Genomic DNA, 23,673 nt, shown 5'->3' with positions numbered 1-23,673 from the left:
TTAACGGGTTTTAGGTCTCATAAGATTATAAGATCCATTGAGAGCATGTACCTTTACAGTGATCGTCGAGCCGTGGAAAGGGAGTTTATTATAAACGCCATAGCTAACTCGCATGTTGTATATAGCTAACGATAAAAAGCGGTAGTGCATGTAAACTGCGGTGTTTATTGATAACACGATAAATTTTTAATCACAAATCTATAACAAATAAAAATTTTTTAAGACAAATATTCCAAATAAATCAGTACTGTGCGTGGGGCATGAGAGCATATTTCAAAAAATTTATAACAACAAAAGATAAAAAGTTAATAATTTAAAAAGTACCGTATTTTATATTTCGCGTAATAAACAACTGTGACTTTCGATTTAGGGAAAAAGTGTACTACGTTTCTACTTTCCATTTCTTGAACCTATGTCGCCCTAAAGAGAGCCAGAAGCGAGGTTAATAATAAATTCCGCGCAGCAACATGCCAGAAATAAATGCAAGTCAACGGTTCATGCTAGAGGCACGCTTGATGTTTCCGTCTTTATGCGCTGCACTGTCATTGTCCTTCTGTCGCGTTGAGAGGAAATAGTGAATCTCGTTATGACGATTCGTTAAAAATTTATTCTCTACACCATTCACGATACAACAATAAATTAATGTCGGCACGTTGGCGCGGACGAATCTTTTATAGACCAAACGATGCTGCATTGTTAACCAGCGCACAAAGAGAGATCGATTCGTATTTTTGTCGGGCAAGCTCGTTGATCCAATATTTACTTTCTTCCAAAATTTCATTTTTTTTCCGATGAAGCAACAGCGAGATTTAATTTAAATCTCAAAATTGGTACAGCATTGTCAAATTAAATATAGAACGAAAACCGCGATGATCTTAAAGTATTAAAAGTTCATCGTCATTTGTAAAATGCAATTGTTACGAGTGTGAGATTTACTTTATTTGATTAAAAATCGTCGCGTGGATGAGAAACGAAGAAATTGCAAACACTGTGTCGACCAGCGATGGGCGGGACTTCCGTTCGCGAAGAGGTGGAATGGGGCGAGAGGACGAGCAGAGACAAGATAGGAAAAGAAGGAATGATATCGACGTTGCACTGGTGCGCCAGCGCGAGGACCGCCTACTCTTCTTCCACGCTGTCCTCGTCGTGTCACCACCGCGAGGGGAGCCATCAGGGACAATGACACGCTCGTCGTTAGCGACGCCGTTATCGGAAATTCGCGTCGCGGTCGATCTCGCGAGCGACCAATCGGCTGGTCGCGTCCCCGATCTTTCGAATGGCCATTATTACACGGGCGGGATAAGACGATGGAGCGACAACGAGCCGTTATCGTAATTTTATATTCCCGCGTCGTAGTTTCTATCAAAAGTACCGACAATTCAACGCGAAGGGTATCGCGCACTTTCCACGGATCGGATCATGTCAATTCACTGTGCAGATTTACGCGTTATTCATCCACTTACCGATAAAATCGATAATTTACGGGATTTGTGTTATCCCGTGCAACTGGCGCGACTGAGAGTAGAAGCGTGTACCAATCGCACAAAAGTTTATTACTGTACTTTCCTCGGCACGCGTTTAAACCGATTAGTAGAAAGCTAATTGCAATTATCAGCGTAAAAGGATTAAAAGCTAATTATATACACGGCGTTTGTCACGCGACCGGTATGTCAAAAATAAAATCTGTCGAATGATCGCAGGTAATATCGCAAAGTCTCGACTTGGCCAAGACACAAGCTCGTTTTGCAACGGCGGAGTCTCGAAAATGAGTTTTATATAGTACTCATGCCATGGTATGCTTTTATTGCCTCGTTAAATAAGTTCCGCGGAAAGACTCGTAATGTCTTCCGTTCTAGTATAGCAGTTTCCAGGAGCGCGATGGAATCGAGTTCCATTTCTGATTCCGTTATCGATCATGAAGATTCGCAAGCAATTGTATCGGATGGCTAATAAAAATTGATAAACATTTAAATTAGATATATGTATTTTTGTAGCAACCCTATAGGCAAGCGCAATTTCTCGGTTCATTTCTTTAAGATAAATACATGTACACGTAGAATTTATGAATCAATTAATTGTGTAATTTCAGGCAGCTTTGGTGATTCGATAAACATAAATATAAAGCGATGAAATAAATATTAATCTGAGACGTAAAGAAAAAAATATATAATAAGAATCTTTTGCATTCTATTTTAATATAACATATATAACAGAAAATAAATAATTAATCAAATAGAGGCAGTTCTCGAGAAGAGAAATATATGTTTTGTGTTAAATAATTGTAAAGATATTGTAAGAAAGCGACGAAAAAGAGCAGAGTTTATTAAAATTGCAATATTAGAACTGTATGTTTAAAAAAATAAAAATAAAGTTATTTTTTAAACATTCCATAATCATTGTTTACCCGTAATGAGAAAATGTGTCACGTACCGTTTGCGACGCATAAAGTTTATATGAGAAATTAAAAAACCGCGACATATTTCTTGAAAGCGTTCTAAATACTCCTATTCGTCAAGTAATTTAAACAGTAATTATAATCTCCCCGCATGCATTTTCCCCATCATTTTCTGCATTTGCTGCATGTAATTAATATTATGAAGCTTTGTACAAAACAGTGAACACATATCAATAGATTATTTTTTAAATGTGTAAAGAAGTATTGCATACAAAATCACATTTTGTTCTTCATTTACATTCATTTAAATTTTTTTACGTAAAAAATTAAGAATTATATATAATTAATATATTTCGCATCTTTCTCACATATTTTTTTCGAGATAAATATCAAATATTCGTTGCTTATCATTGATAATAATAAATGAAAATTGATAGGGAAGGCTCACCCTGTGCTAGTCTCCTCGCCACTGGCTTGGATCTCATCGCTGCACGACGGGTGGTGGCGAACTCGAAAACAAAACACTAACTGTAAGAACGTCGCTGACGGTCCTCCGAGCCATGCGAGTTTATGCACCGGTTTATTATCCTGTTGATCAGTTCACGCTGTCCACCCCCTCTCTTCTTCAATTGTCAATCGGTGTCGCGACACGCGAATGGCAGCTTCACTCTCGACCGATCGCAGCAAAAGCGATCGAGAAGTATTCGCGACGGTCAAACACGTACCGGGTGCATACCGAACGACAGTAGCGTCAAAAAGGGTAGTCCGCGCTGCGGTCGGCTTCCGGTACGAACCGCGACCGGTCGCGTTCTCTTCCTCCCGTTTATCCGACGGCGGTGAGAGAGAAAGAGAGGTCGGTCGGTCGGTTGGTTGGATGGTTGGTTGGTTGGTTTGTTGGTTGGTTTGTTGGTTGGTTGGTCGGTCGGTCGGTCGGTCGGTCGGTCGGTCAGTCCGTTCGTCCGGCTGGGATCCTGACGCACGTCGGATCTGTCCTCCGACAGCGCGGAGGAGGCTTCTCCTGTCCTTCGCGTCTCCTCCTTCTCCGCCACCTTGTCCTCCACCCTCGCGACGCTGTCCCTCTCTCCGCAACCGAGCTCCCCCGCGAGGTCTCCTCCCTCACCCTACCGCCGTTTGCCTGTTCTCTTCTCCTTACACCACCTCCGTTACACCTCCTGCTCTTCCGCCCTCTTCTGCCTCCTCTTCATGTCGCTACCGGTACCACTACCACTGTCCGCGACACTACCACCGCCGCGGCGGCGTCGACGACGCCTCCTCCTCCGCCTTCTCCTGGCCTTCCCCACCTGCAGAGTCGACCTGGTGGCTTCCCCACCACCTAGGCGACCCGGCTCCGCTGTCCACCAATGATCAGCGGCTGTCTCTCCTCCGCGGTGCGAATCGTGCACACGGCAGCTCTCGCGACCTCTCGCCTCTTTGCTCCTGGGCTTCTGTCCTACCTGCCTCTCTCTTGGCTGCCGCTTATGCAGTCTCGTCGGAGGCGAAAGACGCTGGAGGCCGTTTGACTATGACTCTAATGCTCAATACGTCAATAACGAGACGTATCATGCTTTCGATCGATACTTCTCGTGGAAACTTCGTTTCTACGTAACTCTTTATTCACGACTTCCATACGATAATTGTCATGATTTTAGGGCGCTTGTGTGTGTGTAAGTTTAAGCATCAACATGCAAAACTTAACGTACTACTTGAAATCGATATTGATATCGATAGCTGATATCTTACGATTTGAAATATAACGAATAGAAAATTTAATTAATCATAACTTAAATTCGAATACTACTTGAAGAAAGTAGCAAGCTGAAGCATCATTCTTTTATTGCTTGCGTCACGCAATAGTAGAATTGCCACAATCAGGCCTAATCTGACCTGCTGATTCGTAGATATCGCGTAATAAAGATACCCTCCATCATTTCTTTTTAGATGTCTAGCGTACACTCGATTTTATGAAAGTCTGTACCGTGTGATAAAAGTATCATGTATCGCATCATTCGATCTCTCGATGTCTATGTAGTGTCTAATTTCGTTTCATTTCTTCTTACGTCTGCTCGAATGAACGGCAGCATCCGTTGAGAACAGGTGTTTGCTGCTCTCTCATTTGCTGACGATGCTGATTACTGATCGTCGCCTCCGTGTCCAGCTGCTATCGTCGCCGATTGCTGACGTGTAGTCTGTACGCTCCGATACGAAGTATTCACCACGTGCACAGATTATAAACATTCTTGTTCGATAAAGAGCTATCGCATAACTTGCGAATATTCATGTTTTGAATCGCCACGTCCGAGAAATTCTATTGGCAATTTGGTGACACGGAGTATTATCAATCGTTTTTCCTCATAAAACACGGTATAGATGTTTACGCAATTATTATTATAAAATTTCATTAATAATTTTATTCGATAATTTGCTGATTTCTCTACCGTCCACGAAATAAATGAGAAACATTCACGTGCTTCACTTAGGTGTCAATTAAGCTCGTCATCAGATATCAGAATTCTCTTATAAGTATCTTTTTAATGAATATATGAAAAATTCAGCACACGCAATTTACGAGTAAAAATGGTTAAAAATTGCTGTTTCCTCCACCGTCCACAAAATAAATGAGAAACTTTCACGTGTTTCACTTACATACCAATTAAGCTCGACATCAGATATCACAATTCTCTTATGTATCTTCTTAATAAACGCGTGTAAAGTTCAGCACCCACAATTTATAAGTAAAAATTTGTTAAAAATTGCACATATAATATAATTTTATCAATGCAGTAATAATACAATTTTATATTAATATTAATTTCACGTCGTATTTTAATTAAAAACTGTCAATCGTCTTTTCGGAGAAATACATTCTTCAGCGATAACACGACACTCAGAAAGTTAAATTGTTACCTGTCTTTAGCAAAGACAGTTGTATTAAGCAACAGTATCGTCTATCAAAATCGTCGTATTTTAGATAATCGGTCTAAGAACCGAAAGGAGAATCAAACGTAACGTATATACGATACGGTATGATTTTTTAAACCGTTTACATCCCAGCACATCAGAGTCATTTTCGCAATTGCTAATTTACACGTGGCAACACCTCAAAGACAGCTACTACCACGCTGTCGGCGAACACGTGGCAGCGGGACACGATCGATTGATATCCCAGTCGATGCCCGAAACGTTGCATTTATTGTTTATGGCGCGAACGCAGCACTGAGTTTCGTACAATGTACAGCACACCTGGCTAATCGTCGAGCGATCCTCGTCGATTTATCATCGATTTCGAATCATACGTCGCGTCGGTCACCTCCGCCGATGAAGAGGCTCGTCTCAACTGCGCGACACACGAAACCATATCGCGTTTAAACAGACGAGAAGAAGATCAGGCAAACTAGCCGGGTGGAGTCGCGTCGCGACGACGTCGAACTCCGGCGGGCAACTCGCTTCACGTCAGCACTTCGACTTTGCATTTCTGGGTGCGTTTGCTCGACTAAGCGTTCCCTCCTCTCCGTCTTCGTCGCACCTGAACGCGACCTCCGACCCCACGAACGGTCGTTCGGCGCGAAACGCGCCCGCGCACCCTTCCGAGCGCAGCTCCGCCCTGCTCCTTCGTCCTTTTCGATCCAGGATCGGCTGCTTCTCATCTAGCTTTTTTTCATTTCCTCCTGCTTTATCCCGCCGAGTTGGCCCGAGTTTCGCCTCGCGTCCGGATTCAAAGGAAACAACTTGTTCGGATCATTTAGAGCAGTTATGTTTGTTTCGATTGAGCGGGAGTCACGTGAAAGTTTGCGTTGCACGTTGTTTGTCAAAATTCGCAACTTCTTAAGGAATTTATTTACAATTTTATTTAATTGTCTAACATATACAATATGCAACATTTCCCATGATGCGAGCAGTATTATGCTTTCACAAATTGTGTTCGACTGACGCTTTAATAAAATACGGATATCATCTACCGCGGTGCTCCTATTTATGAATACATTAACGTATGGCGAAAATGGCGTCGAAACTTACCGAAAGAAACAAGAATAACCGAAATGTGCCGCTGCATCGTTTCCCCGTTATAATTACGCGCGTACGAGCTTCTCGAATCGTAAGGACTCGTTATTTTAACGAGAACTGGCTGCAACTCGCAGCGACTACGCTTATTGTCGACGGCTCGCCCGAAGAGTTCTTGGCTCTCGAATCACGGTGCGCGCGCGCCCGATGCAGAAATATCGCGGCGAACCGCGACGCGGGACGTCCGCTGCGCCGCAAACACGCCGGTGCGAGCGCGCGTTTATTTTCATCCTGGAAAATCGTAAAAGACCGCCGCGCGCTACCGTGTCCCGCGTCGTTGTAGAAACGACGAATACGAGCAACGGCTTCCAAGGGTTACGGTTATCGCCGCAACTCGTTCCTGCTAGATCAAAGGATCCAATCGTGCGCGCGGTTCGTTCGCGTCGATTCTATTTCCGCGCGGGATTCCGCCGGAAAAATTATGAGCGACTGCAAACATTGAGATTCAATCGAACGGCACCAAATGAGATCCTCGCGCAAAAGAGAACTCGGATTTTCTGTCGATAAAAGTACGCGCGCGGATAATAAAAGGCGCGATCAGATTTATATGAAACGAATAATCGGCGCGCAGATACCTTTGTTACGACAGTAATCGTTTGCGCAAGGAGACGAATAGTCGGACTCGAATAGTCAGCCAGCTTGTTACGGACAAACGTTCCATCCAGTGCAGAATCGGAAGCGAGACAAATGATATTTATTACGTGCGGTTGGACTCGCTTCTTAGATCCTTGATTGGTGATTCGCGACGGATTAATCGAGGCCACCCGTTCGAACGTCGCTTAAATCCCCGTTTCATTGCGATTCATTTAACGAGTCATAAATCCCGCTCCTCTTAAATTTTAATTTCTATCAAAATATATTCTCAGATTATACGCGAAATATTGTAGTTTAGTACTTGCATTGATGGTATATTACGAATAATTCGCGAATTAAAAGTCTCGAAACCGAATGAAACGCGGAGGAACGGAATTATCGCGACCTCACTTTTCAATCAAATTTTCAATCCAAATCTTTCTATTGTTCGTCAACGATCTCCACATATTTTCACCTTCGTTCCCAGTTCGTCATTCGTTCTCCCGCAACGCTCAACCGTCGGAGACCATTTCGCATGTTCTCATCCAGCCTCCACGCTCTTCCTCCTGCAACATCATTTTTCTCTTCACCCCATAAACCGCTTCACCTTCTCTTTCTCTCCGTCACCTCTCGCGTCACCTCTTTTCTTCGCGAAGCGCTCTTTGTTTCCCATTGCACGTGCTCCACCCGCGCTCGTGCATGGATAAAAAACACGACTATCACGAGAGAGAGAGAGAGAGAGAGAGAGAGAGAGAGAGAGAGAGAGGTAGGTAGGACTAGGACAACGGAAAAAGAAAGGTGTAAAAAAGAGAGAGGGAGGAACGGTAGAGGGTGGGCCAGGTGGGAGGAGGATACGTGTGACTTCATAAGGCATCCATATTCAAATGAATATAGTATTACGTGTGCGTGCTGGTTGCGTTATGCATTCGCGCCGACGAGAGGCAGGTGTTGGTCATTGGTGTTAGTGAGGGTCAGCTCACGCGTGTGTGCGACCGCGGCCGAGTATGCGTATCTGCGTGCGGCGAGAGCGCGCACGTTCTGTGCGCGAATTGAATACGCGCTTGTCAGTGGCGTAGGAACGGGAGTAAGTCTTGATCACTGATAGATATCAACGTGCAGGCAACGCACGATAGCGCTAATATCCATATTTATAAACCGTCCGTATATTTAATGGATAATGTAATTGAACAAATGACAGGAAGGTAATAAAGATTGCATGCGAGGTGGTCTTTGTTAAAATAACGCAACAGCACGGCGATAATAAATATTCCGCGTGCAATTTATATCTAATATATTTTTATATGGATATAAATAAATCGTCTGGCGATTGAGAGAAACGAGGATTTTATTGAACCTGCCTTTGATGTCGGATACGTATCAGGGGTGATTTTGAGAGGGAGACCAGTTCAGAAGCATTTTGTGCTCTCATCTAACGTGTAGGTGAGGAGAGAGAGCACGAGTTTCTTGAAATTGAAGATTTCTCGGAACGTGACATGCGGCCCTGCCATGCTGTGTACTCAGTATATTCAATTAATCTCTTTCCTGACGAGCCCTCCCAGCTCGGACTTTACGACCTTCATGCTGAAGAAAGGACTCGAAGAGCGCACCGCGATCTGAACGCGACTCTGTGTCACGTTGAACACAAAAGATAGTCGTACGTGTGTATTATTCTTAAAAATAGATATGTATATTATGTGTAATTGTTCCTTTGATTCCAAAATCTTACTATAAATTCCATATAAAATATATTTCAATAAAGTTATCAATATTATTCTAATAATATCAGAATTTCAATATTAGATTTTATACTATCAACACATTTAATATCGAAACATAAAATACGATAAGCAGAGATCACGATCCTTAGAAAACCGTTGCAGTGCAATGTATCGCTAAATCAATTGAAATACAGTGTCAAAAGTACTCCTCACAAATGTTTCGTTCATCCGGAAGAAGCGTATGATTCGATTTCGGTCAAGGACCACCGAAATAACGAATGAAAGGGCCAGTTTTCGGAGTGATCCCATACAACCACTCGCGATCCCGATATTATCGTAAAGGAGGAGGAAGAAAGTCGATTCGACCACTTCCGCGCGAAGGAGAGAGATCGGCTGGCGGAGGGACGGAGGAAAAATACCGTTAACGGATGACGTCTATTAGGGATACTCTGGTCGAGTAGGGTACCCAAGGATCCAGGACCCTCCCTGTCCTTTCGCTGGCTATAAAAACCACTCGCCTTCCTTCTCGACCCTTAGCTAAAAGGCCAATCCTCCCTGCCACCCTTATCGATCCAGGAATGTGCGTTCGGTTACTTTTTGACTTGCGGACTCTTTCTGTATTAAATCTCTTATCTCAGGCCAGTCCCACAATTTATCTTCAAGCATACAGACAGTTTATTGCTTCAATATTAGATTTCATGTAACACGCTTCATTTCCATGTAAAACCTTATGAATTAATTACATCTGCATGCAGCAGTCCTTAAATCTGAACATTTTCAGTTTCATACACACATACATACCAAGACGCACGCATATATTATGTACAAATCTATGGATTATTTGTATTCGTGATACAATTATACTATATAATATAAATGTTAAATGTCAATGTCCTTTCGTAAGCTCTTTCGCTACTAATCAATACCGCTTGAGACATTACCTGACGAAGATTACACGAGACTTTACACCGGTTTTTTTTTTTTACATCCTTCCACTTTCCATTCTCGTACGGTTTCGCGGAAGCATAAAATTCTCAAGCGACCCCCTCATCATTCTTATGCTTAAAAGTTATAAAGTTCATTCGTCAATAAACGTCGTTAAGTGTAACCACCGTGTTCAAATATTTGTTGAAACGTTCGAGAAATATTTATTGACAAACGTATCGGTGCAGCTATGGTGGTTACCGAAAATTTGCATTCCCTTAACAATGCTTAACGCACTGTTCGTATAATTAGTATATGAAATGAGAATAATACTATTGTGTGCACATACACGCGATTATCTGAAACGCATCTATGAATAAGAAAAATGAGCCTTTACTCTTAACGTATGTTAACACAAGACAGACTCAAAGTAGAAGCTCATAAGCTTTTTTCACTCGAGTGCGTGCGGTGCAGCGGCTATGCTGATCGTCGTCAGGATAACGGCCGGAGGAAGATGAATTAGATCACATTTACCTGTAATAATTGCTCAGGAAGCGACGAACGATTTTAGTATTCAATCTTATTTTACGATCACTGCGTATGTATATATATTATCGCAATGGTATTAGCACAAAGTTCAAAATAGTGAATTCTAACTATCGATTTTTAACTTATACAAATGATTCCTAATTCTTTTTTCAAAAATTCCAAGTAACAAACTTACAGCTTTAAAAACTTTGAAAAATTGATAGAATCAAGAGTTTCAGTTTTATATAGCAAAACTCATACGAGAGAATAGTAGCGGTTTTGCAAAGTTTCTTTTCATCGATTTGGAATTAAGAAGACCTTGTCCGATATCACGATCACAATTAGCGATCTCATGGATGGTATTGGTTTTATTAGAAGCCAGAGCGTTTGTATTGCGAAGAACACGTAAATGCAAGCGAGTTACACGTCATGCGGGCAACATATTTTCCATCGGCGATGGCAGCGCAAGAAGGAAGACAGGGGAGTGCAAGGGAGTTGCTCGGAAGGGTGGTAGAGAATTGTGACGGCGGTGGAGGAAGGAGCGAGAGAGCGAAGCATGTCGTGCAGCCTATATCTAAGACGGTCGCATGTCATATCAGCAGTCATCAGACTGGGATATAGGTATGTCTGTATAATGCCGCGATAGTACCTCGTCGGTGCCCCTGTGTGTATATTACGGGGATTTAGCCCGTGTGCCCTCGCATGCTCGGAGACTGATGTGACCACGGAGACCGCCTCGTTGGGACATGCGAGCCGCCTTGTACGCGCAACCCTTGTCGCCTTCCAAGATCCGAGCGCAAAAAAATATCAGAGATGTTCCCGATCGCGAATAAATAACCGTTATTAATTGACCGGCGCGACCGGAGCTCTCGAGAGTGACTAACTAAACGCAATATCCGGATCCGCGCCATGCCTCTCGGCGCACAGAGAGACTCGGGAAGGATTCACGAAGATATTTCTCTATGCATACTTAATTTATATCTAATGCCTGATAACTGCAGTGACCGAGATCCGAGCAGTGGCATGCAAGCGAGTTACTTTATAAAAGCAATTCTGCGTTGCAGTTTATGCAATGAATTTTATATTCCCCAGTTTCACAGAAGTCATTTCTGATTTTTAAGCGTGATAATCATTGATTGTAGAATCAACTTTACAAACGACTGATGATTCGCAAAACCTATTGTTAATTGTAGCTAGTTTTTATTCGCATTTTTAATACGTCTTTGTCAATGTAAACTGCTATTAACAACTTGTATTTTTTTTTAAATAAAATAAAAATATTTGAAAGTAATTAAATTCTGTAATTAAAATCTTACTCTCATATATAAAACATATATTATAAGATTCAAAAGTACTTTTTGCATTAATACAATTAACAAGACGGTAAACGACATAAAGAACATAGCAATTTAACAAAGAGGAAAAAATTATAAATTAAAAAATGAATAATCAAATGAACAATCATTAAGCATAGAGCAAAAAATCGTATAAATATCTAAATCATTCAGGAATAGAATCACTAAATATCTAAATCATCGATAATACAGATACAAAACATCGAAACGACTCTACGCGATTTCTTCAAATCTGGTAATTCCGTTCGTTCCTTCATTAACATATCTGATTGTTCAGTAAGCACGAAGATATACGTTGTGGATATTCGCTGCGATGTATATGAACAAGCTAGCGTGTATCAGCGCTAAAAAAAAGTAGGTTGCCCGGTTAACCATAAGAACGCTTGTGACCGCGCGAAGATTAAAAGCTTTTGATGTTTCGTATTTAAATTAACTCGTTATCCCGGATCCTTGAGCGTTACTATAAAATCAAGCATTCGTAAGACCGATTAAGAGCCTCGTTAGTATGCATTGGTACACCCCGCCGTCTTGTAACGAAACTACCTCATCTAAGCTGTGCGAACGAGCGTGACGGACATATTCATGATGTGCGACACCGTACGATAAACCTTCTCAAAAATAGCGGCGCTAAATTGGAAATAATTTCAGCGAGATTATGTATTACGTACTAATGATCGCGGTGCGAATTATTGCGCAGAGCTAAGATATACCTTTGGACACAGGAAGCAAAAAGCGTAGCTATTAATTTAAAGCAAAGCACGCGGTTAATGGTTAAAGGGGTACTCATGTGACCTTAGTCGTCATGCATTTATAACTAGTTCCGGTAGACTGAATAAACAAGGGTGATAAGGTCGATAGCTTATCTTTTTACACGAACATATATATCAAATATAATCACTCTTTGTTTTAAATTTATTTTCTTGATCTTGGCGTAAAAGATTAAGCATGTCCTTTAAAAATCAACGATGGATTCAATTACGAGTGCTTAAATGATTTCTGTGTTGAAATAAATAAGTCACACATTCTCCAATTTAACAATATGTCTCGACTAAATGTTTCGAAGGAGATTAAGGATACGCCGTAGATATTCTCACTCATTCCGCGACACAAATTATGCGCGTTCAATAAAGTGGACAAAGAACCATAGCGTGACTTCCGTGTTTCAGGTCAAGACAATATATTTCATCATTATATTATTACGCGACTGGTTATAAAAGCCATCGTGTATTTATCGCTAGAACATTACTTTTATCGAAGCGTGAGTGAGATACACAACAAACTATGTATCTGCTGTGGCCAGCTAAAGATTTATCGTAAGAACTGCACTCTAAATCTCCGATCGATAGTATGTCTATGGCATATGTTACCATGTCACATTGATTTTTACAGATTATCTAGCTAGCATCTGTCGACGAATTAGCTAGAGCTAAGAGCAAGCATTAAAACACAATAATAATCTATATAGAAAATGTCGAAAATACATTTCTAATATTGCTAAATATCTCATTGTCATTATAATGCTTAATATGACAATTTTATGCTAATATTATATTTTAATCTAACCTCATCTCAATTTCATTTATACAGACTTGAAATACTGTGTGAAGAAATTCTAAAAAGGTTTACCTTTTTAAATCAACTTCTCGGATTATCATGAAAATTTTAGAAATTATAATTTGGAAAAATGTAACATATCACTTGACAATGAAAAATAATAGAATTAAATAATAATAATGTAACTATTCATTAATAAATTTTAATAAAATAACAAGTTTGTACTGGCATTAATTTGACAAATTACAATAAAAATAACATATTAGATTTATGTTTATACATTTCGACAAAATAATTTTAAACTTGGAACTTGATTGATCCAACATATTCAATCGTTACCTCTTTTTTATATAAATAGCTATACTGAGGGCGTATTAGCGTGAATGCGTGATACCGTGTGACTTGTATGCGTCGATCAGGTGTACACGAGTGTGCGCGTGTTCGTAAGTGGGTTTGAGTAACTAAAAGCCAAGCGCGTGGGTCGAGTGAGCGAATGTATCATAGAGAGGGCATTCGAGCGGAAAAACGCAACTAAACACGAGTAATTGGAAGGCGAAGGGAGGTAGATTTCGGCTCGGACTAGGTCTGTCGACACCCTTGCTTCGCGCCCCAGGGACGAATCCATATTTATTATTTCATCTAAATATGTCATCTATATTTTATAACGATACAAACTGCATTGCAGCGCACGTAGCTTCTCCCAACACAAGACGATGCAAACAAAATAAGATATGCTAATATACTAAAATTTACTTGAAACCATTGAAAACTCATATGAAATTAATGAAATAATTAATCAAAAATAAAATATCGTTAGGTGATTATTACATCTCTAAAAGTTGGCGTAACATTGACGTATGTATGTTAAGAGTTTAATGTATACACACACATTTTGTGAAGTATTTGGTTAACGCCGCGGGCAATTTTTCTTACGGTATGTACTGCCCTGCGAAAGCGTTCAAAACTCGAGAAAAACAAGAAAAGAGTTTCATGTCAAACTTTCTCGCATGTTCCAGTTTAACGCGAGAAATGGTAGTCGTCGTTAATGCGTTTTTGATCATTTTTTCTTTAGCGGCGAGAAAAATTTCGTACACATCCATTTCCGTGATCCGCTCGAGTAATTAAAAAGGACATGATAAATTAAGGGGCCGCGAAGTCGTACAAAAATACGACTTTGTTTAATGTACTCTTCGAATATTCAAATAAAAATTGATTTCTTAAATTGTAGGTCGTATTTCGCGCGTGTTGCTACCCGACAGTATTCAGAGTAATAAATTCAACAAAGAGCACCCTTGTTCTTCGAAGAGCGTCCACGTAGGATAATAAAACAGAACGTTTCAAGTTACATTGCGGCTGTTTTCAAAACAGAATTCAATCTTTTGAACAGTTGTCATTATCACAAGCATCGCGAACCTTTTGTAATGTTAGACGGTCATAAAAAATCATCGCCCGATCCTTTTGACCATTTTTTATGCTATACTTGGAAAAGACATTTTCCGATGATTTTATAGCCGCATTATGATATTTCGTTTAATTAAAACTTTATATCAGTACGTGCGGGCATGAGAATCAATATTTTAACTAATATTTTATGCATATTATAATTAAAATAGCATCTGCGTTATGTTATTAACATATAATTTATAAAATCGCTACACACGTTGAAGTTATTTAATTATAACTTTCGAGTTATTAAAAAAAAATATGATGAAAGATTGTTTTGTTTTCACGAGTTTGTTAAAAACTTTAAATTCGTAGAAAACGAGTGTGCCTCCAATTATTCGAGAATCTTGGAGCGTGGAAAGGGTAAGACAATCTCGCTTATAATCGAATTTGTAAACCGGAATCAACGCGCTCCCTTGGTAACATCGAGGGTTGTTATTCGCAGGGCACTCCATAGAAGCGAAAGAGAGTGAGATAGAGCGTGGGAAGTGATTTAAGACGGTCTACTCTTCTCCTTCCCTCCCGCCTCCGTTTCAGAATTCTCTACCCTCTCTATCTCATCCCTCGTGCATAGTCCCCGAAAATAGGCAGCAGGGGGTTGCTTCGCGGCTGCTGTTGGCTTTTCGTTGCGGTTTGTGTGGGGGATGTTTCCTTCCCTTGTGAACATATCCGTACACCCTACCTTCGCCTCTCCTTCATCCCTCTCACCCGCATCGCGATCGTCTGCCTCTTTCTCTCGTATAAACCGTAGCATATTACTGGCATGGCGGTGCCTTCAACTCAGTCAGTGTAAACCCTTGAAGGCATTTGCTGATTCAAATTAATCACAACTGAGCTAGACCGAACCACCTCTTTACGCCTGGTCTCTGCCTCGTGAGCATCAACAAACCCGTCTATAGGAGCAAACATCCTTAATCCCTCGTTGCTTCATGTCTATTCGACGCTACATCGTTTGATAAAACTTCTCTCACGAATTTAATAAAAATTAAATAACGTTGTTTAGTTAATTAACTTTGTTTTTTTGTTTCGTATTTAGAAAGATAAAGTTTCTAAATTTATTAAATACATTTAAATTTTCCACTACGGAAATAATTTATTTTTCTGTTTCCACAAAGAGATTTGTCTTTTATATAATTATTTTACAATGTCTCTAAAATTTAAAAACTATTCCAATTAAACCATTATTAAACCACAATTACTTATTACTGTAAATTTTTGCGTGGAAAAGTCTTCCAGACTTTTATATTTTATGTCCACAACTTTTGTCGACGATACGGCTCCGCAGTGCGATCGTAAATGTTGTCGACTGCCATTAAGAATCGATTGAACAAAGACGTGTCGGAATCCGATGGAATCGTTTCCCTCCAACTCTGTTGCCGACGCCTAAACGAGGGAACGGAAAGATGCCGTGCTCGTCAGAGAGGAATAGGGACGGAGGACGAGCGCAAGAAGGGAGAACGTAAAAAGAGCGTTTTTCATCCCCATGACACAGCTACCAGCGGCTTGCTAGATTTTCGTCGCGCTGCAGCGCCCGTTTCGTACGGTTGGAAAGTAGAGAAAGACAAAAAGGAGAAGGCAGAGGGTTGGCGGCGCAGAGGGGGGTGCGAGTCCGACGAGAGTGCTCTTTAGAATTAGAGCAGAGCAAGCCACCGCGCCTCTCCTTCTCTGATGCATTCTCTTTTCATCTCAACAGGCTTCCTCTCTTTCTCTCTCTCTCTCTCTCTCCTCTTCTTTCTTCCTCTGCTCGATGAATCTGCGAGGCATCTCATCACGCAACATTACCCACCGAGCTCCGCGACTCCTAGTTTCCCTCCTCCACTCTTCTCCAACCATCATCCCTCTGCACCGCGACGTTCGCCCCCTGTGCCCGCCCACCCAAGCCATCTCGCAGCCTCCGTTGGCAGCCCTTGCATCCCGGCCACGCAACATTAAGCCCACTCCTCCGTATTTTCCGTCGGATTCTATGGAGTCTCCCTAAGGCGACTGTTTTTTTTTTTTTATTTCTCGAACGTAGAAAACGTTCGACTATATATTGAACGACGAGATCGTGACGACCTCGACACACGGCTTCGTATAGATCTGCCTCCGATAACGAAAATGAATACCGACCTCGTGACATTGTTTCGAATGAACACATTTCTACTTTAGAAGGAAAATTCCTCAGATGTATATGTTAATAGTGAGTCGAAAAACAATCTGATTCCAATGCGGGATTTAATTAAATTATGACTTTCAGATGATATGACCAAGATAACAATTTTTAATATTTTTAATCTCAATTTATATTTTAGTTAAAAACAAATAATATATCATACGTTTTATATTCTAAGATATATGAGTTTGAAAAAAATATTAGCTTGATGGAATAAGTTTGAAAAAATACTAATGATAATTTGATCATCACTATCATTTGATAAGACTTGCAATTGGAGATCTTGAAAAATTTAATCAAAGGAAAGAAACTAATTTAATTAGTCTTAAATTGGGTTGGTAAAAAAAAAGAGAAAAAGAAGAAAGAAGACAATCTATACTATAAAAAAATAATCATTTAGTGCTAATGTAGATTACTTTGAAACTTTTATCCCATTATTGTTAACAATTTTTATATGACTATTCTTTTATTAATAAAAACGATATTAGGCACATACGCGTGCACATAAATAATGAATACATGTTAATTAAAATTGATAAAAACAATAATATGATAAATCATATTTAGGTACTTTTGTGATTTTCCATATTTTGATATTTCCATTTTCCGTTTTATCAGTGGAATATTGTCGGGGCAACGCAAGAGGCGGAGAATGTGGAGAAGTAGAAGCGCGGATGAGGAGTCGGAGGAAGGGTCCCCTCGCAAGGGTGCCGCTAGGGATGAGAGAGGAGAGAGAAGAGAGCAGCGTGAGGAAACGCGGAGGGTGGGAAAGAGGTCTCGTCTCCCTGTCTCTATTGATCCTCCGAGGAGGAGCCGCGCGCACCTCGTCTTCCATCCCTCCTCGCAATCTCTCTCTACCACGGGAGAGTGCGAGAGGGAAAGGGGAAGGGGGAGAGAATGAGAATGAGAGATGGGCAGAAAGAGAACCGTCATATACCATTGGTTGGTTGATACCATTCCGGAAATCGCGGCAACAAAATGTAACGTCGGTTCTTTGTATCAAGCTCGTGACTGTGCTCGTTCCTTTAAGATTCAGGATGCTTTCAAATTTAGTTTTGTTACTGTACAAACGCGTCCATTAACGAAGTAATCGCGCGCGTCCAGATTTTTATTCCTCCTTTTATCGCAGCACGCGCAAAATGCATCACCCTGGGAAAAGTCTAAGACGGAAATACCGTCAACTTTAACTCACATGTCCGCAGCTGGAGGTTCATGTTTTTCAAGTTTCTACTGGAAACCTCAAGTAGACTTATTTGTGACGAAATCACATTTTAATGCGGCGCGCGTAATATTAAAGAAGAAAGGGGCAATGCGAGTCTCGCTCTTACGAGACCGCTTAAACGCCCTGTTCATCTCGTAAAATAATAGAAAGTGCAGCAATGTAACAAAAAATATAAATGCATTATTTTGATGAAACATCTTTTTATAGAAAATATTAATGTAATAAAAAATAATTCTTTATATTATTGCTATGCATGATTATTTTTTTTTTTCTGAAATTCATTTAGAAACAATGTGTTATTTTTCTATTTTTTGCATTATGCATATATTTATGATTATTGTGTCATTTACTCCACGTTGGATACTCATCGCGAATGCATTTTCTGCGTAGGGATGCCGCAGTTACCATTGGCGCGATGTCAGTTACTATCTTTTCCCACTCTCTTACTCCTTTTCACCTCCCTATTCTCTTCACGCATAACGCGACCCATCGTTATCTCTGCCGAGGGAACTTCCTATTGGTCGATGATCTTCCCACTCGTGGCGATGCCTCCCTCGCTCATCAGAGCCGTCCTCCTGCGTTCACACGGGTCCCCGTGTCGGTTTGACTTCTCCGGATAGCTGGTGTGAGTGCGTAGAGACCATCCCGCCGCCGGGATTGGATCGAGGGGAGCATCCTTCGTTCCTGGTTGGTCCAGCCGCAGAAGCATCTCTGCTCATCTCCACAGTTGCGCGCGCTGCCACAATATTTCCGCTGTCTGTGCATCAGCGGGCAACGTTATCCAAAATGGAGGCTCTCTTTGTCTTCAAGAATTACCGCGTTCTCCATTATTCCCGTACGGAATGTGATTTAAAGCAATAAATGGATAGTATGAAATTTGTGCAATACTTAAGAAAAATTATGTACTATGACAATTTATTTTTTTTGTTGTGTAGCAATGGATTGAAGAATAAAACAGAAATCAAATAGATTAAAATACAAATGTACTAAAAACATATTTATGCAGTATACATTGAACATATAGTATTCTAATGTAAAGCAACAAATTCTATAACTGTTTTTGCGGCAAGCTTCAAACTCCAAAACCTCACCGCCGCCGAACGAAATCGACATTCTCCTTTAACGTCGTCGGCACCGAGCTCGTCTCCCAGAATAGCAGAAACTGTTAGTCATACATCCTGTCGTACATCGCGCTATAACTGGGCGCCGTGACGGTCTAACGCCATTATGGCAGACACGCTAGAAGAGAAGCGGGAGGCAGCAAGAGGAGACATCGGGAACAAGAAGGAGAGCTATATTATGCACAGAGTCGACGAGGAAGAGGATAAAAGAGAAGACTGCATCGGCAGAGTGGTCGTTACAGCGGCAGTAACATGGTGCTGCATCTATTCATACACACCGTCGGCTTCACCAACGTCAACGGCATTGGCAGCGCAGCTTGCGCGTATATCCAACGCGGAACATTGACGAGAAAGAAGAGGAAGAGAGACCAAGGAGAGAGGGAGAGAGTGATAAAGGGAGAATGGAAGAGAAGGAGAGAGAGAGAGAGAGAGAAAGAGAATGAAAGACAGGCTTGGCAACAGTGGCCACTTCTCGGTCCTCCTTCTCCTTTCTCATTTCTCTCGTTCGAATCAGTCCTTCTCTGCGAAGGAACTCAAAGCCAGAGCGAAAGAGAAGGAGAGGATGGAGCAGGAGGAGATGCGGTGACATCTACGGGTGCGACCAAGCGAGATGGTATGATAATTGGAAAAGGAGACGGAGGAGAGAGGATCATAGAGAGACGCAGGTGGAGAAAACGGGGAGTCTGATGAGGAACAGAGGTAGCGGAGTCCCCTCAGGAGGTAGAGGAGGAGCAGGAGATGGAGGAGGAGGACGCGGAGGCAGAGGGAGGTGGTTACCATGGCTACCAGAAACCGCAGTCGCCGCCACCGACGATGCGAGAGGTGTCACTGACTCCTGGCAAAGCTACCGCGCACTAACACGTATGGCTGTGTGAGCACACACCTAACTTATATATATACATATATATACACACGCAAAAAACACACACACACACGCACACGCACACACCACGTAATACATGCATGCAGCCACGGACAGGTACGTGTGAGGGCGGTGGGCCGCGTTACTACAAACACTCGTATTGCGAGACACTGCTTGCGAAGTACCTTTCCGGTCTATCGCTGCTGCTAAGCCGACACTCCGCTCGTGACGAATTTCGTCTTTTACCCGCTGCCGTTTGATCTCAGGTTCAACATTCAGTTCGAGTCGTTAAAGACGAGGAGATTCGAGCAATGCAATTGGGAACAGCTTTGTACAAATATTCTACGGCACATCGAGGTCCAGAAAACACAATTTTAAAAAAATAGATATTTGATCATTTATACTTTTGTAGAGAAAAAAGAGAGAGAGATGTCTCCAATCATTTCTATCAGAATCTATTCAGTTGATAAGATCGGAAATGCAATTCATTACTATGTATTATCATGTTACAAAGCAATTTACATGCAAAAATTCTAATACTTGTACCGATGTCTTAAAAATTGAACAACATTTCAAATCAGCTCGAATTTTATATATTTAAGTTTGAAATATAATTTAGACTTTGTTACGTGTTCTCGATTTATTATGATTTCAATACTTTTCTTTCACGTTTAAAGTAACATATATTAAACATACACGTTCTACAGGTTTGTAAATTACACATCTTTATCACTCTTTTGCAAGGAAGCCGGCTTCGTTAAAAACCGCTAGCAATTTCGTCGAAAGAGGAAAACGGAATCATCAGATATTGCGACCTGTCGAGAATACGCGCGACTTACTGTGGGTGGCACCACTCAAAGTGATATTTCTGAGAATTAATGAAAGAGACACATGAAAGGCGCGAGCGAGCGACCACCCACACTTTTTCAGAGCTGCAGATATATCAACTTCAATTACATAATTTATAAAATCGGTTTACAATACGATTAACTAATAAAAATTTATCAAGTAATTAAGGATTTGTATCACACTTTGTATTACACTTCAATTCTTTAAAAAATTCTTCGGAACAATTTCTTTATTAATTGTTAAACGTAGAAAAGCACATTTTTGTTTCTAGGAATTGAATCGCTCAAATGTGCGCGCCTTGTACGAAACTTGCACGAAATATATTTCTTATTTAAGATATGTATAATTTATCGGACAAGTCGCATTAGTGAACACCAGCATCCTCTCTTTAGGAAGGTTGACGTGACTTAAAAAAACTATTGGAAGCACAAGCGCGGCAGGAAACAAAAGATTCGTCTCTGAACTGCGGTCACTCGTTTCACTCCTCCTTTGCCCTCCTTTCCTTCGGGTTTTCTCTCTCTTTGTCTCTCTTCATCTTTCTTTCGCGCTCCCTCAGCGGGACGAAAATTAAATTAAGGCTTCCGAAAATAAACCCGGGGACATTCAATTGTTTCTCGCGGGGCTGAAACGACACGCGGCGACGGCGACGGCGGCCAAGCGACGGTGTCGAACATCGTAAAAGATGAGAAACGATCTTAGCAAAATGGCCGACCTGGCGATGGCTCCAACACGATCGTACTCAACCTAATGGCGATCGCGGCAAGTAAAGGCAGTTAAAAAAAACTGGACGATGTCGTTTGGCGCCAAGGATCCGCACACTCTGTTACAAAAGAGAAAGGGATGAAAAAGAAAGAACCGCAGGTCCAGTGGGAGGGACCTGACAGATGAACCCTTAAACCGATTCGCGTCCAGTTGCAAATTTCTTCGAAGGCGGCTGTAGGCGATCGCCATTTTTTACTTTTTAAAACATTTTACATTTTTTCCTTACCATTACTGACGCTAATTAAAATCAACGGAGAAACGTATCGGGAATCTTACACAGAAACTGAACGAGAACTCTTTCAATAATACTGTCAATACTAGCAAATACTGACAATATTAATTGCATACGATTAATATTGATGGATTAGAATATTGACAGTGATCAAAATTTCTTCATTCTCGAGCTCACTATCGCTGTGTGGCAAAGATATTGACAGTAATGCTAATTGTGTGAAGAGGATGCATCAGTATTTTCATCAGCATAGTTTCTGAAAACCTTTGAATGTGGCTTTCAAATAATATAATTGAATTTAATATGTCCCGTAATGTGTGTATAAATTCGGCATATAAAATTATATAGTGAGAGAATCATGAGATGGTCGTGCATAAAGAAAAATTTTCTTCATGCAAGTGTTATATCTGTTTAAGATTACAAATTTTTCCAAGAAGACTCTATATTCTTACTTATATATGAAACAGTAAATTATTGATTTGATAGTAATTTTTTTTCTGCATGGTTAACAAACTGGTGTTGATAAAAATTATGTTACGTTAATATTCATCGAGTTATTTTACAAACACAAAATAGTATTCTGCCACTCCCTTCCTTCCTCTACGTCCTCTCTTCACAAACTCATTATCACTGTCAATATCTCTACACAATACTCGAAAATCAAAAAATTTTTATTATCAATATTCCACATCAATTTAACAATATTAATAGATCAATGATATCGTCAATATTTGTTAGTACTGATAATATTATTGGCCATGTAAAGTTCTTATATTAGACACATTTAATAAATTGTACCGTTTGCAAAACAAAACTGTTGTTACAATCACGAAAATGTATTAATTAAAATGTAGTCGGCATCAAGATTTAGATCAGTTTTACCTACGATGTAAATACGGTACAGAGATGTATGTGTAATTTAAAGATGGTTTCGCGGAAAATGTTGTCGATGGTATTTCTAAGTTGAGTTACATTTATTCATTCATTCGTGGCATTACGTTTGTGACGCGAAACGGTCTTATTGTGCGCGCACAGCGCAGAAGGGAACTTATGTAATCTCGTCGACAGGAAAAGGCTGCGAGAAACGAAAAAGGGGATGGCGCTTACGCCACTGCGGCGATGCTCTTTCCACGTCTTCGTCGCTTATCGCGTGTACAGTCCGATTCGCCTCGCGGTTTCCATGGAAACCCGCGGAAAAACCTATCGATTCTCTCTTTGGACTCCTCTGAAAGAGAACTCTTTCAAGAATCCCTCGGTCCCTTTCCGCTCCTCTCTTATCCTTGCCGAATCTTTCTCGTCTTCGCCAAGGAGAAGCTTTTTCCTCTCCCACAGGCTTACTTGATTCCCGAGCGTCTTTCGCAAGCGGTGGAGAGCAAGGAAGAAGCGAGAAGAAAGGAAAGAAGAAAAAGGAGAAGAAGAAGAGGAAGAGGAAGAGCGAAAAGCGGAGAGCGGCAGCGCCGTTAAAAGAGGTTTATTTCGCTAATAAGACTGGACCTGTGCCGTGCTTATTGAAACAATAAAGAATCACCCTCGCAGGTGGAGCGAAGAAACCCTCAAGATGGCGTCCCTTCCTGGTCACGCCAAGTGGATATGCCAAGAATACGTGCACTGGGTGCAAAGTCGGCTGATCAACTCCCGATGGATTTATCGCTGTGATATTGTGGTCCTCCCTCACCTTTCCTTCCCTTCCCTTCTCTCGATACTCCCGTCGTCGTTTCCCACAATCTACTTTTACAACTCTCAATTGACGTTCCCTTGTTACGAGTAAACGTTTAAGGATAAATATTCAAATTTGCATTGATGGTATATAAAATAGCAGAAATGTAAATAATATATAATGTCTATTAAATTTTTCAATAGTAATTCAGTATGCATATTGCAACTTTGTCATACATGTTACAATTATGCAGTACAAAATTTTTAT

At 40.9% G+C, this 23,673-nt stretch overlaps 1 protein-coding gene across 8 annotated transcripts in view; it reads right to left on the bottom strand.

Moving 5' to 3' along the window:
• Positions 1–23,673, bottom strand: part of LOC105201991 (histone-lysine N-methyltransferase MECOM) — a 116,030-nt gene that overhangs the window by 77,770 nt on the left and 14,587 nt on the right. Inside the window, exon 1 of one of the 8 annotated variants that reach the window (XM_011170323.3) lies at positions 2,844–5,165. The exons of the other annotated variants lie outside the window; for them this stretch is intronic. Coding sequence (XP_011168625.1) covers positions 2,844–2,880 — 37 coding nt within the window. The 5' untranslated portion in view covers positions 2,881–5,165. Of the gene's footprint in view, positions 1–2,843; positions 5,166–23,673 lie in introns of those variants that run through there. 8 annotated transcript variants of the gene reach the window in all.

The sequence above is a fragment of the Solenopsis invicta genome, chromosome 1 (assembly GCF_016802725.1).
Source record: "Solenopsis invicta isolate M01_SB chromosome 1, UNIL_Sinv_3.0, whole genome shotgun sequence".
NCBI lineage: Eukaryota > Metazoa > Arthropoda > Insecta > Hymenoptera > Formicidae > Solenopsis > Solenopsis invicta.
This window is presented reverse-complemented; position numbering and strand designations above follow the sequence as displayed.